We start from the raw sequence: 18,853 nt of genomic DNA, 5'->3' as shown, positions 1-18,853 counted from the left end.
TACTGGCCAATGAAAAAAACATTACATTTTGGAGCAGAATCACAGGGCGGATACACAAATGATTTCCCGCTCATGGAAACAACCTTGGCAGAGGTCTACACTCAGAAGTGCCCTTATAGTTTCTGGTGTAATTGTGTTTTATATTACACAATATTGCAATAGTTTTCTGTTCATTGTTGATCTGATTGTTGTCTTCACTTGTCATTTTCTGTAAAAATCAGTACATTTTTTCACGTTAAGTTAATGTATTTTCAGGGTTACTTGTTATTTAATTTTCTCTTTTTTTAATTTGGTTCCACATTTTGATCTCTTTATTGTCAATATGTCAGTAGTAAGCAATGTATGCCTTTACATGCCTTACTGTTTCTCAATAGCCTACACGTTTGTATTTAAAATAATTGTACACACATTTTGTTTAATTCATTTACCAAAAAAATATAAAATAACTTACACATCAGTAATTTGAAGGTTTTGTTGGTATGGTATGGTATGGTACTCTTTGACTAATGTGTATAGAAACATAACATCTGGTGTGAGGGTAAAAGATAATAAAATAAAATATAATGTCCTGGGAATACAGCTATTGCCTCTAATTGGAGGCCCATATGCAGCTTAACCACATACATTTCAGGTATATATTCCCATGCCATGAATGTTATGTTGTATTGTCTTTAGAGCCTTGTCCTCGTCCACAATCCTCCAGTCATTGTCAACAATGCCACAAAGGGACAAAAACACATGAACTATTTCTAAATAAGAAACATTAAAAGTGAAAGTTTCAAAGCGAGAGATGCTGTTAAAAAAATAAATATGTTAGGATACAAAACAAGCCAGATGGGAAAAATGTAACAAGAAACATCAGGACGCACTGTTTGATACATCAAATGGCCAGTCTTACAAGAGGCAGCTAAGCCTTTGCAGTAGGCCTAGTCTGAATATCCAGATGTTTGATTAGTTAATTAAGTCTCCGTGGTAGTTAATCATTGTGTTTTTCTATTGTACAACAGCAGGTAAGTAGAGGACAATGACCCTGAAATACAAAGAAAGTATGGTGTGGGATATGCTGTGAGACAAGCTGCATTTGTTCTTTGTGGTGAACATTTTCAAAAACACACAGAACCAAAAATGTTTTAAAAAAAGGAACAAATGTGAACATGAATTTAATTACGTGCAACCCTTTTGTGTGGATTCATAGTCTTTTTGTCTGTCCAAAAGAGAGTACATCTCTTGTCTTAATTCTTTGTAAGCTGTGGATTGATATCGTTAATGTGGCCCAGCTGAAACAAACCACACAATGCCAATACCCATGTCCCCTCTAGTGGAGACATGCTGCAATGCAGTGACAAAAGAAAAGTCAAGAGGCAGCATGAGAGGTGTGATATTTTTGTCAATATTTCAAATGCACATTTTTAAAGTATGTACTCCAAAGCAGTCATCGTCCCGGTTTCATGATTGAACAAAGATGTGTTTGTCCAGGTGTGTTAAACATTGGATCTAATCCTTTTTTGAAACATTTTATTCCCGTGACAAATTCAATAAGGATAAGGTGCATTAGCAGAATGTCATACATGCCAGTGTTTGTCATACGAGGATTAAGTCATCTATATTTGTTCACCAAAACAGTTGTTTGTAATGATAAGGCTGACACACTTAAACGATTTGCACGCATTTCCCTGACAGTCCAGATTAACAGGCAATAAGACTTTATTAGCAATATGCAACAAACACAAACACGTACACATTTGCAAGGCATCAATTAAATTCACATATGGTTGGAGTAATTATCGTTATAGATAGCTGGATTTAAAGGGGAGATATCAATATGAAAAGGAGGATGAGTTGCCCTGGAGAAAAGAAGAGCAGGGAGTGAATGTTATAGGGCTAAGGAGGGCTAGTAGCAGAGACGACATAAGAAAACAACAACAGCTGTTTAGCTTGTGGCTAAAAACAGGATGGAACAACAACATCATTTGCTAAGAAAATGATCCGGGAAAAGAGATTGTTCTGACTCGAAGATATGAAATGGGATGCCTTCGAATGTCTTTTTTCTTTTTGCTCAGTTGGGTGTGTTTTATTAGGTATTGTTCTCATTAGTTTTTTCTCTGTGGTTTTTAATGGTATTAATTCTCACAAAATGTTGTTTCATTAGCATATTCTAGAAAGAAAATCTGAAAGCAAAATGTGACTTATTTTCCCACTAGCTGATGCTTAATATGATCCCTTCCTTCTGATTATTCTAAAAGCTGTTTGCAAACAATGATAATTTGGTGTTACATTAAGAACCCTATTCAAGATTATGGGAGGACATCTCACTGAAAGTGCATCGTACAACACAGGTTTATTTTCTATTCAGAGGTCAATATTGTTTTGACTGAATAAACACACATAGCAGTCTAAATACAAATAAACATTAATATTGTTAACTTTATTATAACTACAGTATGCAATTCAATGCTGCAATAATACACACAGATAATATCCGGGAAAAAAAACGTCTCCCAGTGCCTGCTAGGGGATGTGTGAGCACACCCGTGACTGCTCTGCCCTTGACTTGTATCCATTCATCCAAGCGTGCTGGATGGTTTAGTTAATTAAGCTTAATCTACCCCCAGAGAGGGATATGAGTGCTGTTACAGTGGCCCACTGAGCCGTCCCTATACACTCTTCTCGGGACCCCCCGTGGAGCCATCAGGGCCGCGCTACTCAACCATGTTCAAGTACACTGACAGGGCTCTGGTGAAACACACTAAATATAATAGTTAAAAGATTTGGGTCACAGAAAAGGAAAAAAAAAAGGGCTTGTAAAATATATTAATTACTGAAATAATGTAGCCAAATTACCTAAAACTGTCGGGATTTCTTTCACAACTTTTAAGGAAAACAACTACAAGCATAGGGATGGTTGAGTTAGTCAAACTTGACTGGCTATGATTTTAATCACAAAAATGCAGAATGGTACGTTTTATTGATACTTTGGCAGAAAGATGTTTGTTGTCACATTGACAAGGTTACTCCAGAGGGAAATGCTTCTGTAAAAAACGAGCCAGAAAGAAGAACGAATACTTTTAAAATGTTAACTTGGAGTTAGTGTGCACGAGGAACACTGCTGGCCATTCCCTCATCTGATAAGGTTAGAGGTTTCCGTTTTGCTGCTTTCTGTGTTGCGCTTTACAATTTCCCTCATCAGTCTGACTCAATGTGCTTGTTCCGGCCTGTTCTCAGTATTCTGATGTAATCAACTTTTGGCCAAATTAGGACATTTTAGCAGTGTCAGTCAAGCTTTGTATTTATTTAATTGTACAGTGTCTTTATATATATATATTTTTTTTACACAAAAGCAAAAACACAAGAGAAAACTATTACGCCAACAGCACCTGCCCGCTTCTTACATTAAAATGTAGCATAACAGCATATCACAAACTGTTTGCAGCTTAAAAAAAAACAAAAAAAAAACAAATAAAAGCTGGCCATAAATGCTATCAGAGTTGGATTAACGTTAGCGGCAGTAGCCTACTGTTCTTAATTGTATTTGAAAATAAAATGCAGCAAACTTCACCAGGGATTGCTTAATGTCTTTCCAAATAACATTTGGATGAAAGTATAAACATTGACACTGAGTTTTTACATGGATCCTCAACTGGTGAGGATACTATGTTTGAAAAGCCTCAGTCCTCAAGCCATTGACTGTTTTTTAAAGACTCTTTAATGAGACTCATTTTAAAAGTATTCATTTTAAATTTTAAAACTTTATCACAGTCAGTGACAGTGTTTTCACCCAACTCACCAAGCTAATGATGCTAGATTAACTAGCTAGAAACCGAAAAATTGTAAAAAAAACAAACATGCTGATGAATCACAATTTGAATAAAAATATGAACAAGTTTCACCCTGTCCCGAATCAAGGATAGCAAATTAAAAAAATACTGAAAAGAGCGTTAACTGTTTAAAATGAACATGGTGGGTTAAAATGTATAGTGAATTATATTAATAGTTCCCTTAATATCTTTAAGGACATTTGAACACCATAGGTTGAAGTAGTTCAAAACAATTAATATTCAAAGTATAAATTGATGTTTTCATTTTTAGCAATACATGTCTAGCTGCAGGTTGGTTCAAAAACCACAGCAGAGCTTTGTGATATAAAAGCTACCTTCTGGTTAATACAAGTGGTAGTGGTTCGCTCCTTGTCTCTTATCCTCCTGACTTTCTTGCAGCTAAAAAGTTCCAAAAGATGCCTTCGCCACTTTTCTGAGAGCAAATACAGGAAAGGGTTCATACAGCAGTGAGAATAAGCAAGTACCTGACAAATACTCAAGGCAATTATCAAGTGTTGCCATGCATAACAGCCTTTAGGTCCAAAGAAGTACAGGATTATATCCACAACATTTTGAGGTACCCAGCAGATGATGAAGGCAGCAACTATACATAACACCACCACTACTGTCCTGTGCTTTCTTCTGTTTGAAGCCTGCAACACTGTCTTGAGGATGGCAGAATAGCAGAAAACAATGATGGCTAATAGGACGAAGAAGAGCACAGACACTGCAAGATAAAATGCTTTGTCATTATTATATTTCCTAACACACCAGGAGCGACCAAACCAGAGTGTTTTAACACTGACGTTGGTAGCAGCATATACAGAAACTGAAATGCTGATGATCCATGCAGCTGCACAGCTAAATCCTGCAAACTTCCACCTCTTTTCTTGGTTTCTTGGCATGTTGTGCAGCACCACTGTTATGAAACGGTCCACAGTCATAGCAGTCAGTAGAATGACGTTACTGTACAATCCACCAATGTCTGCAGCAGTCACAAGCTTGCAGGCAAAATTCCCAAAGACCCAGTCATCTTGCAGCCAATAGAAGGCCCAGAACGGAAGTGCAACTGCGATCATCAAATCGGAGAAGGCAAGGTTCAGGACAAATAGATTTGTGACATTTTTCAACTTCTCATAGAGAAAGAGAACATATAAGAGGAGGCAGTTTCCTATGATACTGAGGATGAAGATCAAAATGAATGAGGCACCACTAAAAGTAATCTCGTCAAACAACCTCTCACAATGTTCATCGCTGTAGTTTTCACCTCCGCTGTTCACTGTGGAGTTGTTGAATGCCATTGTATGTTGTATTCTGGGAAACATAAGCAGAAAACTACAATTGGCAAAGTGTAATTATAAATGAGAAGATGGCCCTCAGTGAAATGAAATTCAAAAAAAGTAATTCATTGAAAATCCTTACAATATGGAAAACATTATGTAGTAACATCACCATTAGATATGGAAAGCAAGTACAGTAAATATTAACAACTTACCCTGAACAACGACTGTCACTTCATGTGGGGAGTTTCATTGTGATGGAGAAGCTGTGCGATATACAGTGGGGCAAAAAAGTATTTAGTCAGCCACCAATTGTGCAAGTTCACCCATTTAAAAAGATGAGAGAGGCCTGTAATTTTTATCATAGGTACACCTCAACTATGAGAGACAAAATGAGAAAAAAAAATCCAGGAAATCACATTGTAGGATTTTTAATGAATTAATTGGTAAATTCCTCAGTAAAATAAGTATTGGGTCACCTACAAACAAGCAAGATTTCTGGCTCTCACTGACCTGTAACTTCTTCTTTAAGATGCTCCTCTGTCCTCCACTCGTTACCTGTATTAATGGCACCTTTTTGAACTCGTTATCAGTATAAAATACACCTGTCCACAACCTCAAACAGTCATACTCCAAACTCCACTATGGCCAAGACCAAAGAGCTGTCAAAGGAGACCAGAGACAAAATTGTAGACCTTCACCAGGCTGGGAAAACTGAATCTGCAATAGGTAAGCAGCTTGGTGTGAAGAAATCAACTGTGGGAGCAATTATTAGAAAATGGAAGACATACAAGACCACTGCTAATCTCCCTCGATCTGGGGTTCCACGCAAGATCTCACCTCGTGGGTTCAAAATGATCACAAGAACGGTGAGCAAAAATCCCAGAACCACACGGGGGGACCTAGTGAATGACCTGCAGAGAGCTGGGACCAAAGTAACTGAGGCTACCATCAGTAACACACTACGCCGCACTCCTGCAGTTCCAGACGTGTCCCCCTGCTTAAGCCAGTACATGTCCAGGCCCGTCTGAAGTTTGCTAGAGGGCATTTGGATGATCCAGAAGAGGATTGGGAGAATGTCATATGGTCAGATGAAACCAAAATAGAACTTTTTGGTAAAAACTCAACTCGTCGTGTTTGGAGGAGAAAGAATGCAGAGTTGCATCCAAAGAACACCATACCTACTGTGAAGCATGGGGGTGGAAACATCATGCTTTGGGGCTGTTTTTCTGCAAAGGGACCAGGACGACTGATCCGTGTAAAGGAAAGAATGAATGGGGCCATGTATCGTGAGATTTTGAGTGAAAACCTCTTCCATCAGCAAGGGCACTGAAGATGAAGCGTGGCTGGGTCTTTCAGCATGACAATGATCCCAAACACACCGCCAGGGCAACGAAGGAGTGGCTTCGTAAGAAGCATTTCAAGGTCCTGGAGTGGCCTAGCCAGTCTCCAGATCTCAACCCCATAGAAAATCTTTGGAGGGAGTTGAAAGTCCGTGTTGCCCAGCGACAGCCCCAAAACATCCCTGCTGTAGAGGATATCTGCATGGAGGAATGGGCCAAAATACCAGCAACAGTGTGTGAAAACCTGGTGAAGACTTACAGAAAACGTTTGACCTCTGTCATTGCCAACAAAGGGTATATAACAAAGTATTGTGATGAACTTTTGTTATTGACCAAATACTTATTTTCCACAATAATTTGAAAATTAATTCATTAAAAATCCTGCAATGTGATTTTCTGGATTTTTTTTCTCATTCTGTCTCTCATAGTTAAGGTATACCTATGATAAAAATTACAGGCCTCTCATCTTTTTAAATGGGAGAACCTGCACAATTGGTGGCTGACTAAATACTTTTTTGCCCCACTGTAAGAGTAAACTAATGAAGAAGCTCCTCCTTTGGTTTCACATTTTTCAGAGGTGTTGCATCATCATTCCAGTTTAAGCATGAATATTTTTAGATTAACCAAAAATGGTAACCTGATGTTCTGCTGATAAAACATAACGTAGACAAAACAGGAAGGAAGGGTCCGTGCTAGAAAGATGTTTTCATCTTTTTTATCCTAGCAAGGAAATAATGATAATGTGTTCTAGCAACTATTAAAATACATGTATAAATCACACGTTACAAGTTCCAATTTGATAAAAGAATATATATTTTGAAAAGAAAATATGTTCTGTTTTGTTTGCAAGACTCTTAAAGGTGACAATATAACAACTACACTAACAACTGAGATAAACGATTTGATATGAAACCATAAAGTTAAGTGAAGTAACACACAGTGTATCACATATTATCTGTACAATGCATGACACATGTATCAACAAGAATTTGAAATCACATGAATATTTACCAAATGACACAGAGCTGATTGTTGTTGTTTTTCAGCACACAGCTTGAGTGGAAATTAAAAGGGAAAATAAATGGAATTGGTTTACATGTTTGATTAAAAAGTGTACATCACATATCATTTTTAGAACCAATTCACAAAGCCAATGAAGCTTAATTAATTAGCTAGAAACCGAAAACTGGTTCAATTCCATCTAGTAGGTTGATTTGTTTAGTGCAGTAAAATCATTATAACCATGACCTTTTAAGAGTTGATTTGATAACAGTTTTACAGTTGTTTAATCACATGTAGTTGTGCTGCTTTTTCCTGTCATCGAACATGAAACAAAGTCACTTTAGCTTTATAAACGTTCCTTTAATGTTCCTTTACATTGATCCTCAATTGGTGAGGAAACTACCTTTTTGCAAATCTTTAGCCTCAGTCTTTTCAAGCCATCAAGTCTTTATTAAAGACCCTTTCATGAGACTGACATTTTTAAATGAGTCATTTAAAACTGTACAACTTTAAGACAGCCAGTGACAGTGTTTTCCACCTACTCACAAAGCTACTGAAGCTAAATTAACTAGCGAGAGAACAATGAAGACATGGCAATATATGGCAAACTACAGTGAATTGTATTTTAAGGTGGAGGGCTGCGCAAACATGTGTGCAAGAATGTGCAAAATGTAGTCAGAGTTGAGCATTAACATGGAGACTTATATAGAAATAGACCCCCTGATATCCTTAAGGAAATATGAACACCATAGGTTCAAATAAAGTTCAAAACAAAAATGATATCAAGTATTCATTGATGTTTTCATTTTTAGCAATAAATGTCTAGCTGCAGGTGGGTTCCAACACAACAGCAGAGCTTTATGATATAAAAGCTACATTTTGGTTCACAGAGGAGCCAGTGCCTTTCTCCCTGTCTCTCATCCTCCTGACTTTCTTGCAGCTAAAAACATCCAAAAGATGCCTTCGCCACTTTTCTGAGAGCATATACAGAAAAGGATTCATACAGCAGTGAGAATGAGCAAGTATCAGAAAAATATGAAAGGCAATTGTCAAGCGTTTCTGTGCATAACACTCTTTAGGTTTATAGAGCAACACGATTATATCCATAATATTGTGAGGTACCCAGCAGATGATGAAGGCAGCAACTATACATAACACCACCACTACTGTCCTGTGCTTTCTTCTGTTTGAAGCCTGCAACACTGTCTTGAGGATGGCAGAATAGCAGAAAACAATGATGGCTAATGGGAAGAAGAAGAGCACAGACACTGCAAGATAAAATGCTTCGTCATTATCAGATGTCGTAAGATAGCAGGAGCGACCAAACCAGAGTGTTTCAACACTGACGTTGGTAGCAGCATATACAGAAACTGAAATGCTGATGATCCATGCAGCTGCACAGCTAAATCCCGCAAACTTCCACCTCTTTTCTTGTTTTTTTGGCATGTTGTGCAGCACCACTGTTATGAAACGGTCCACAGTCATAGCAGTCAGTAGAATGACGTTACTGTACAATCCAACAATGTCTGCAGCAGTCACAAGTTTGCAGGCAAAATTCTCAAAAATCCAGTCATCTTGCAGCCTATAGAAGGCCCAGAACGGAAATGTGAATGCGATCATCAAATCGGAGAAGGCAAGGTTCAGGACAAATAGATTTGTGACATTTTTCAACTTCTCATAGAGAAAGAGAACATATAAGAGGAGGCAGTTTCCTATGATACTGAGGATGAAGATCAAAATTAATGAGGCACCACTAAAATTATACAAGTCAAACAACCTCTCACAATGTTCATCGCTGTTCACTGTGGAGTTGTTGAATGCCATTGTACGTTGTATTCTGGGAAACATAAGCAGAAAACGACAATTGGCAAAGTGTAATTATAAATGAGAAGATGGCCCTCAGTGAAATGAAGTTTTTAAAAAAAGTAATTCATTGAACATCCTTACAATATGGAAAACATTATGTAGTAACATCACCATTAGATATGGAAAGCAAGTACAGTAAATATTAACAACTTACCCTGAACAACGACTGTCACTTCATGTGGTGAGTTTCATTGTGATGGAGAAGCTGTGCGATATAAGAGCAAACTAATGAAGAAGCTCCTCCTTTGGTTTCACTTTAATCAGAGGTGTTGCATCATCATTCCAGATTTAACATGATCTAAAAATAACAGGAAGGTGACATTCGAGAAATATTTTTTGGTCTATTTTATTGTAAAGTATAAAAATGATAATGACATAATCAATAACAAATAAACACATTTTTGCTTGAAATTCAACAATGTTCAAAAGAAAAACATGTTTAGTTTCTTGCATGCAAAGCTTTTGAAGATGACCATACGAACAACTGAGATAAATGATTTAATATGAACCCATAACGTAAAATGCAGTAAAACACAATGTATCACATATTAACTTTAGTACGTATTGTATAATCAATGTATCAACAATCATTTGAATTCATATAAATATTATTGAAATGATACAGAGCTGTTTGCCATTTGGACAGGTTAGGGTTAGGGTTAGCACAGCTTGATTGGAAATGAAAAAGTGAAATAAATGGAACTGGTTTACAATTTTGATTAAATATTTCTGACAATATTACATGATTTTTGGACCAATTAAATATCTTACAGAGTCAGTGCGTGTATTACAACACATGTAAGATGTGTACTCTGGGACAAGGTTGCCTATACTGATAATATTTAAGGGCTGGTTTGTAAGGCCCAACATATGCCAACAAAATATCCCAGACAGCATTACACCACCACCACCAGCCTTAACCGTTGACACAATGCAGGGTGGATTCATGGCTTCATGTTGTTTACGCCAATTCCTGACCAGCAGCAGACATGGAGATTTGTCAGAGCCGGCGCTTTTTTTATAATCTTCCACCCAGTTTTGGTGGGCCAAGACTAAAACCAGCCTGTTCTCCGTCTGCTGTATGCCCTTCCACTTTATCATTTTGGCATTTAAGTTAGTGCCACATTTCTGTCAGCTTGCACCAGTTTATTCTCCTCTGACCTCTCTTAGTAATAAGACTGCAGAATAAGCTTTAACTGAATGTTTTTGTAAGATTATCTGCAAACTCAATAGACGGATGTGCAGTTGATTGTGGAATGATGTTGATGTCAATGAGGATGATGAAGATGTTGACTCAATAATAAAAAAAAGGAATGTGGCGCCATATACCTATAGTTGAAGCAGAGTCAACGTCAGCCTGCTATACTGAACGACAAGGCAAAAAACCCTAATGGTTAGCAGGGACCATGCTTGCCCTGTTTAGTAGGAGGAGCTTGTTGTTCAGGTTGATTTGTGTATAGGGCTATTTTGCAAGTGTTAAATGACTCTTCAGAATTTCTGGGAGGTGTTTTTCTATAGAAAAGGCCATCTCATTGTGAAGTCTCTGAGAAAAACGGCTAAATACTGTTTCTTGCTCTTCCTGTGCATGAAGATCCCAAAGGTCTAGGGCTGGTTAAATAGTGTTCACTAAAAGCAACTTAGAACAGTAATCACTACAACATCACAAGATTTTTTTTTTTTCTTTGCACTGGAACCATGACAAATACTACCACAAGTCTGGATTTTTACATTTTTGTTCCATATTAATTCACAAATATCAATGAGATTTTAGATTGTATTTTTTTTCTGGTTTAGAAGTTCTGGTTTCACCTCTCTCCATATCAACTACATAGAAAACTCCTCACCACTTGTTATCGATGTAATTGTTAGTCGGCTATTCCTATTGCGGAAGCCATTGCTTTGTCCCCAGCCCTTCAGCATTTTCTTCAAGTTGTTTTTGAATTTAACTCCCACAAACACATAAAACACAGGGTTGAGGCAGCAGTGTGAAAAGGCCAGAAGTCTGGTTATGTAAAAGGTGTAATCAAGTGGCTTTGATAATTCACACAATTCCTCCGAAGTATTTGGGTCAACAGGTGGTTTGGGCCAGTAATCAAATGACTTTAGATATATCACTATATTGAAAGGTCCCCAGCCAACAAAGAAAACAACCATGAGGGCAAAAATGAGTTTTAAAGTTTTGTTCTTTCTTCTCCTGGCAGTAGGACGCAGCAACCTGCAGATTATCTGAGAATAGCAAAAAATAAACACCACTGAACTCAAGACGAAGAGAACATTTTGCTGGTAGATTCCCCATAAGCACCAAAAAGAATTCGCACACACACAGTGATTCTGTTCGGCTTTGGTGAAGAAGAAGGACGGACTGGCAATCAATATACTCACTGCCCAGATAATCACACACGCTATAAGACTGTAGGAGCCTGCAGTGGAGACAATGCCAGACAGAGGGTTCATGACGGCTACATAACGGTGAGCAGTCATCAGGATGAGGAGGATCCCACTGCTGTAGAAACCAATGTAGAAGAAAAAGTTGACTATCTGGCAAGCAGGTTGCCCTAAAGTCCATCCGTAGATGTGATAGTAGGCCCAGAAGGGCAGACCTGCGGTGAAGAAGAGATCCGATATGGCCAGGTTCAGGATCAGAGCGTTGGTGAGGGCTTTGAGATTCTCATACTTGGCCAGGATCACGATGACCAGGATGTTGCCGAACAGACTGAGGATGACCACAATAGAGAGGACCACTGGAGTTAAGGTTTCTCCAAACTGAATGATGCTTGATATGTTGCACATTTGATCCACGGTTCCATTGTCATAGTCATAACTTTCTATGGTTTGGTCATAGTCTGAGTCAGTTGTTGCCATATTCCTTCAGTAAGAAGAGAAAAAAGGGTTTTATGAAGTATAGGGGGTTAAACAGACTTAATGTTAAAGTACGATATGAGATGATCACATTTTAAAATCTTTCCACAGTTTAATATGTCCATATATTCATAACATTCTTATATGACATTCTCTTGATATATGTCAAAAACTACAAGTTTTCAAGTATTACGGTTGGTATTTAGCCATGAAAGTTTTAGTTTTATGTGCTAAGACTCTGAGATACACATCTCTATGTTTTCTTATTCCAGCACAGTGCAACTGAAGTACCTGATTTTAAAGGTTTAAACAAGAGGCTCTTATCATTATCAGTGTTTCTGTATTTTGAATTATCCACAGTCTTAATACATTTTACGGTGGCCCTGGAGTGCAAGTCAAAACAACATTTCACAAAACACAGTGACAGTTCAAAAAACACCACAACATTTCCTAAAACACCACAACATTTCCTAAAACACAACCACATTTCACGAAACATTACATTTCCTCAAACACAACCACATTTCATAAAACACCACAACATTTCTTAAAACACAACCACATTTTTATAAAACACCACAACATTTCATAAAACACAACCACATTTCAAAAACCCTCCAAAAAACACATCAACATTTCAAAAATTAGGTAAAGGGTATTCCTTTAGGGAGAACACTCCTTGTTTGTGATTGGACAGAGCTACCTGGAGAAACACTGCTGTTATTGGTTGTTTGACGGCGCTACGTCTTTCCTGTTTGGTACTTCTCAGCTGTGTGTGCACACATTTTAAACGGAGCTGAAAAGAATGGAAGAAGAGATGGAAATCTTAAGGGAATATATTTAAATAAAAAGAATAACATATGAAGTTGTCCTAGACATGCTGTCAACCCATCGCAACATCAACCCGTCCCTTAGAACCCTGAAAGCGTAGTGGAAAGAGTTTGGGAATTTGTGCACCATAATAAATGTATATCGCTAGTATTGCTTGCAGGCTGTGAAACCAGTGTTCGAACTATGCCGAGATTTTCGGGGGGTCCCATTTTTCTCTCGGGGGGGGGCGCTTGCTCTTGTGCTTGACTCAGAGCGCGGATCTCGAAAACACTATTTTAGAGACCCCACAACATTTCCCAAATCATGTTTTCGGGGGGTCTCGTGTCAGTTTCAGGGGGTCTCGGATCCCCCGAGTCCCCCCGTAGTTCGGACACTGTGTGAAACTATCTGATCTTGGCGGGTCTTATTACTTACGCTTTCAGAGTTCTAAGGGACGGGTTGATGTTGTGATGTTGTAGTGACTATACATAATTCACCTCCTGTATTTTTTTCCAACTCAGTTTAAAATGTGTGCAGACACAGCTGAGTACTACCAAACAGGAAAGATGCAGGGCTGTCAAACAGCTAATCACAGCAGTGTTTCTCCGGCTATCCCTGTCCAATCACAAACAAGGAGTGTTCTCCCTAAAGCAGGGGTGTCCAAACTACGGCCCGGGGGCCAAAAGCAGGCCATTTTGAATCGGCCCCCTGCCATTTCTAAAAGTATAATGGAATATGGCCCACAAATTAAACAAATTAGCTTGTCTTATATTGTACTTCTCAAATATATGTGTTCAAATAAATTAATAAGCCCGAATTTTCAAATAAAATCAGTCATTTCACATTTTAAACATTTTCTAACAAATCTTAGTTGATAAAATAAGCCCAATAACTTATTTCTATAACAAGCTTGAAATTGAACCTCCATATTTACTCTTATTATAAGCAATGTGGGGCTTCTGTTTTAAGGAATGAGCTGCCAACAAAATAAATAAAACCCTAAAGACCGACGGGATGTAGGCAGTTTTTTCCTTCAAGCATTTCCAAGTATTGCGCATTATTCACCTACATTTGATTTGTTTTGCTAACTTATAATTTATAATGAGGCAATATTCACCTCTATAAGTGACCCAGCTCTCCGTATATTTTTCTGTATGTGGCCCTCGAGGAAAAAAGTTTGGACACCCCTGCCCTAAAGGAATACTCTTTCCCTAATTGTTTTAATGTTTACTTGTTTTATGAAATGTTGTAGTGTTTTTTGAAAGGTCATTGTGTTTTGTGAAATGTTGTAGTGTTTTGTGAAATGTTGTTTTGACTTGCACTTCAGGGCAACGGTAACATTTGGACAGTTTAATAACTATTCTTCACAAATCTACCCCCCAAAAAACTGTTTGCATGGCTACCACTAAAGGAAAGGGAGAAGGTTAATACATTAAAATATATATATATATTTGTGCTGAAAAAGCATTCAAGTATTCATACTTCAATGTCCATGTTTTTTATATACAGTAACTGATTGAAATTAAAAAAAGACAAACATTTTAAGTAAAACATAACTTTTGTTAAACTAAAAAACATTAAATAGACAAAATGTCAGATATTGTTAAAAATTATAGTGAATCCGTGTAGAACTAGTTGAGAAATTTAGAAACTTACTGTAGGTACCTGCACACACCAGAGTCCTTCCTGCAGATATCACTGGAATAGGGAATTGTTCCTTAAGTATTTACTCCAAAGGTGAACCGAAATCAAATAACGTCAGAGCTGGGGATCTTGGTTTCAACCGACATCACCATACTTGTTCAGTATTTGTTTTTGTTGTTTTCAGAAGTGAACTACAAGTAAAAATAATTCTAATTCATTTGAATTTGTCTTTTAGGTGTGCCACAAGTACACGAACAGCACTGTCCCAAGTGTGGATTTCTCCTTTAAACTTGTTATACATTCTCCAATTTCCTTACACACATGTATTAAATGTGTTTTTTTTCCCCTCTCTAATATGTACACAGTTGGGCTATAGTTTATTATTATTTTTCTGTCTTAACCCTTAGATGCACAAGTGGGTCAAAAATGACCCGGTGAGGTTGTTTTCTTGAAATATCTTCGTAATGAAAAATTGTTATCATTTCATATTCCAGGTATTCCTCAAAAAACATGTTTTTGATATAATGCCATTTACATTTTTAACTTACCTTTTATACATTTTAAGAAATTGTAGTTTTTGTATTACTACCCCAAGCTTCCATAAGTGGGTCAAAAATGACCCGCATGCATTTTCTATGGAATCCAATGGGAACCTTTGATTCTTATCAACTGTGGCTGTCAGGAATACATTAACTGTGGACCACACAGACTATATCAGAATTGTCACCCCTCAGGAAGATTATTTTACACAGCAAGAGCTGTTACGTGTAAGTATTATCTTCATATAATATTGTGTGTGTGTCTTTCATGACTGTTGTTATTATTATGTATCAACAAATTAGCCTACTTTATAACTAGCTAACACTAGCTAGCTAACTAAGATGGCTAACATTACTATATGTATTGTGTGTGCTGTGTGTGTGTGTGTGTGTGTGTGTGTGTGTGTGTGTGTGTGTGTGTGTGTGTGTGTGAGTGTATTCATTTATAGCTACATATTGATCTATTGAAAACATTACTCTTATGTTTCCTCATCCAAGGTGTCATGGCTGCTAGATACACAGCTGAAATGGTCCTACAGATGCTGGATGATGGAGAGGCAGTAACGGGGTTGTACTCCGAGTCTGAAATTTCTGATAATGAGGACCCAGACTATTGTCAAGGTGGCAGTGGCAGTCGTCCACCTGGAAATCCAACTGAACAGGATCAATCTGACTCAGAAGATTCCTCTTCTGTGTCTTCTGAAGAAGAAAGTGTCCAAATCATGTCCAACAGAATGAGTCGGAAGGGCTTATACTGGAGGGAGTTACCTCCCACCCAGGGCAGAACACAGAGCCACAATATCCTCAAGTCTGTCAGGGGCTTACCACCACTGTTTCACCAAAAGATGCATGGGAGCTCTTTATCACTGATGATATAATACAAGAGGTGATGAAGTGCACAAACTTGGAAGGACGGAGAGTAGCAACAGCTAGAGGAAAAGAATGGAAAAATGTCACCAAAGATGAATTCATGGCCTTCATTGGATTGACCCTGCTTGCAGGAAGTGAGAAGAACTGGGATGTATCAGTCTGTGAGCTGTTTGGGAGTCCTCTACATAATCCCATGTACAAGGCCACTATGGCTGTTGGAAGATTTGAAGACATTCGCCGTACCTTGCGCTTCGATGATAAGAGGACCAGCACCCAGAATTCAAGAGCGGCATCACCAATGCACGACGGCTCTTCCTCAAAGAGCTGTCAAAAGAGCTTGTCACATACCACATGAGGAGTCGACTGGAAGGCTGCCCCCAACTGCAAACCCCGATTATTGAAGCAATGGAAAGGTGTGGGGTGACAAAAGCCACAACCCAGCCACAGGAAAGAAGCAGACAGGGCCAACCAAAGAGAAAGAGGTGTCAGATCTGCCCAAGTAACAAAGATCGCAAAGTCAACAATAGGTGTGGGAAATGCAATGTACCTGTGTGCAATGATCACAGCCAGAAACAAACTGCATACAGTGATGAGACAAGAAGGCAAAACAGGGAAAAGACAGAGGAACTGTCAATGACTGGACAGTTACACACATACATACACACAAACACACACACACACACACACACACACACACACACACACACACACAGACACACAGACACACACACACACAGACACACAGACACACAGACACACACACACACAGACACACAGACACACAGACACACAGACACACAGACACACACACACACACAGACACACACACACACACACACACACACACACACACACACACACACACACACACACACACACACAATGGATGTTCACATTTTTCTATTGCTGTTCTGGGTAATTTTCTTTTTCAAAAATGTTAAAAAGTGAAAAATAAAGATATTTCAAACATGAAATCATTCTTGTGTGGTCCTAAATATAATACTAAATATTATACAAGTGATTATTCTTAACCAAATTGACAAAAATGGCATAAAATCACATTGATTCTAATATGGGTCATTTTTGACCCACTTATGGAAGGGTGTAGGGTCCAGTCACTCGTGCATCTAAGGGTTAAGAACAGTAGGCAAATCTTTGTAAACACCTTTAAGAGTGTCTTTTTTTATTTGATTTAAATTTAACAATGAGATATTTGCATAAAATATCAGCTCTAAACAACACCCTGTTAAGTTGGAAGCTAACAGAGACAATAAATAAATAAAACACATAATAACAATCAAATAAAATATAACATTCAAGAATTGTTTTGCATTTAACAAACTGTTTGGAACATCAATTATTTAGTTTATCAATTAAGATTGACACATTTGATCAATTATGAATGACAAACCAAGATATTTTAATACTATATTTGTATAATATTTGAGTTTATATAAACACTCTACTCGTCTCAGGTTTCTGTTTATTTACCATTTTTTTCTCAACCAAACTATGACGGACTTCATCAGCAGCAGACGCTGTCTATTTGTCTATCACGCCTGTCAATCAGCCACAGTGCCCGCCCTCTATGGCTAGCAAGTTTCTGCTGTATCACCTACAAACTGGACACTGGAACATTTTACACATCGAGTACGTTTATTGTTTTACCATTTATTGAATATTGAAGTGTATCGCTTTGCTAACAACCAAAATTCGATGGTTTATAACAAGACATTGACGTTAAATACGCAGGAATTGAAGAGCTGAGAACAGGTGCATGTAGGATAGCTCTTGCCAGCTTTGACTATCTAGCTTTGTGTGGCGATTTGTTGCATTTTCACGCGTTTTCAAAGTGATTTAATGTTGCTGGTTTGTAATGGAGACGATGTATAACAAGATATATATACATATGGTGTCAGTGGGGTTTGAAACAATGATACGCTTTCACCAATCCTCGTGATGTATGGTATACGTCCTCTCACACACTGAACGTTTTCGCTAACTTGACTGACCTGCTGTGCTTTCTTCATTTTAACCCATTAATTAACCCTCTCTGGATTGTTTAATTTGCCTCATTTGTTAAAAAGTTGAAAGAGTGCATCAATGTGTTTATGTAAGGGATATACAGCAGTGGTGAGCTAATTTAGGAAATACTATTTTAATGTTTAGAATAAGAATATCTGTATTGTCATCATACAGAATATACAACACGTTTTTTTTAATATATATCTCTCATAGCAGTAATAGAAATAGACACAAATAAATACAAGCAGTGATAAAAGCAGAGGTAGCAGCAATGACAAGCCACTGCAATGAGAAGGCACTAAGATTAAATTTCAATGAACATATTTACAAAGTAAACAGACTATAACATTTAAAAACACAAAGCTACACATGTGTAAATATAACTGTGTGTCGATGAATGGATGCTAAAAGTAACCATATATGCGAGAAAAAAAATCCATGAATATTTTTAAATAATTGTGTTTACAGTCTTTGAAGGGTAGAGGTGTGTTTGTGTATTTTGTTATGTGTTCGTTGGTTGGATAGGGATGGGAATGATGGAGTTAACAGCCCTTGGAGAGAGTGATTTTATTTTCCTGAACCGTCTGCGGGATGAAAAGTGTACATCCTATCGGCAACAGCTTTCCTTAGTAATGCTATGAAATGCTTTATTAATACTTTAAGGAAGCAGATACAATGTCAATTCGATGACCTGAGGAAAATAGTCATTAAGACATTCCTGTAATATCGAGGAAAAAGTGACACTCTTTATTTTCAATCCCACGTGCAGGATTTGCTGATTTGACTGCCCCTTACCAGCA

General features: G+C 37.8%; 2 protein-coding genes across 3 annotated transcripts; both read right to left on the bottom strand.

Annotated features, from left to right (window-relative positions):
• Positions 1-1,445: 1,445 nt before the first annotated feature.
• On the bottom strand, positions 1,446-9,485 carry LOC134865990 (chemokine XC receptor 1-like). 2 transcript variants are annotated; one of them, XM_063885872.1, is made up of 5 exons: positions 9,461-9,485; positions 9,225-9,277; positions 7,450-7,491; positions 5,311-5,361; positions 1,446-5,129 (listed from the first exon to the last, which is right to left on the bottom strand). In XM_063885872.1, exon 5 carries the CDS (start codon positions 5,114-5,116, stop codon positions 4,097-4,099), a length of 1,020 nt encoding a protein of 339 aa, XP_063741942.1. In that variant the 5' UTR covers positions 5,117-5,129; positions 5,311-5,361; positions 7,450-7,491; positions 9,225-9,277; positions 9,461-9,485; the 3' UTR covers positions 1,446-4,096. The 2 variants fall into 2 exon arrangements, 1 of the variants encoding a protein (XP_063741942.1); XR_010166011.1 differs by lacking the exon at positions 9,461-9,485 and having other exon boundaries at positions 4,792-4,884; positions 5,059-5,129; positions 5,311-9,442.
• A 2,074-nt stretch (positions 9,486-11,559) lies between these two features.
• On the bottom strand, positions 11,560-14,656 carry LOC134865991 (C-C chemokine receptor type 4-like). Its single transcript, XM_063885873.1, has 3 exons — positions 14,641-14,656; positions 11,907-12,172; positions 11,560-11,809 (listed from the first exon to the last, which is right to left on the bottom strand). Exons 2-3 carry the CDS (start codon positions 12,166-12,168, stop codon positions 11,787-11,789), a joined length of 285 nt encoding a protein of 94 aa, XP_063741943.1. The 5' UTR covers positions 12,169-12,172; positions 14,641-14,656; the 3' UTR covers positions 11,560-11,786.
• Positions 14,657-18,853: the final 4,197 nt, after the last annotated feature.

This window comes from Eleginops maclovinus, chromosome 6, assembly GCF_036324505.1.
Source record: "Eleginops maclovinus isolate JMC-PN-2008 ecotype Puerto Natales chromosome 6, JC_Emac_rtc_rv5, whole genome shotgun sequence".
NCBI lineage: Eukaryota > Metazoa > Chordata > Actinopteri > Perciformes > Eleginopidae > Eleginops > Eleginops maclovinus.
This window is presented reverse-complemented; position numbering and strand designations above follow the sequence as displayed.

What these genes read in the sequence shown, in the direction of transcription:
- LOC134865990 (XM_063885872.1), bottom strand. Translation starts at nt 5,116, where the DNA reads ATGGCATTCAACAACTCCACAGTGAACAGCGGAGGTGAAAACTACAGC.
- LOC134865991 (XM_063885873.1), bottom strand. Translation starts at nt 12,168, where the DNA reads ATGGCAACAACTGACTCAGACTATGACCAAACCATAGAAAGTTATGAC. An exon ending in GGATCTCTTCTTCACCGCAG is followed by an intron (nt 11,810 to 11,906) that starts GTCTGCCCTTCT and finishes TGGTTTCTACAG; the next exon opens with CAGTGGGATCCTCCTCATCC.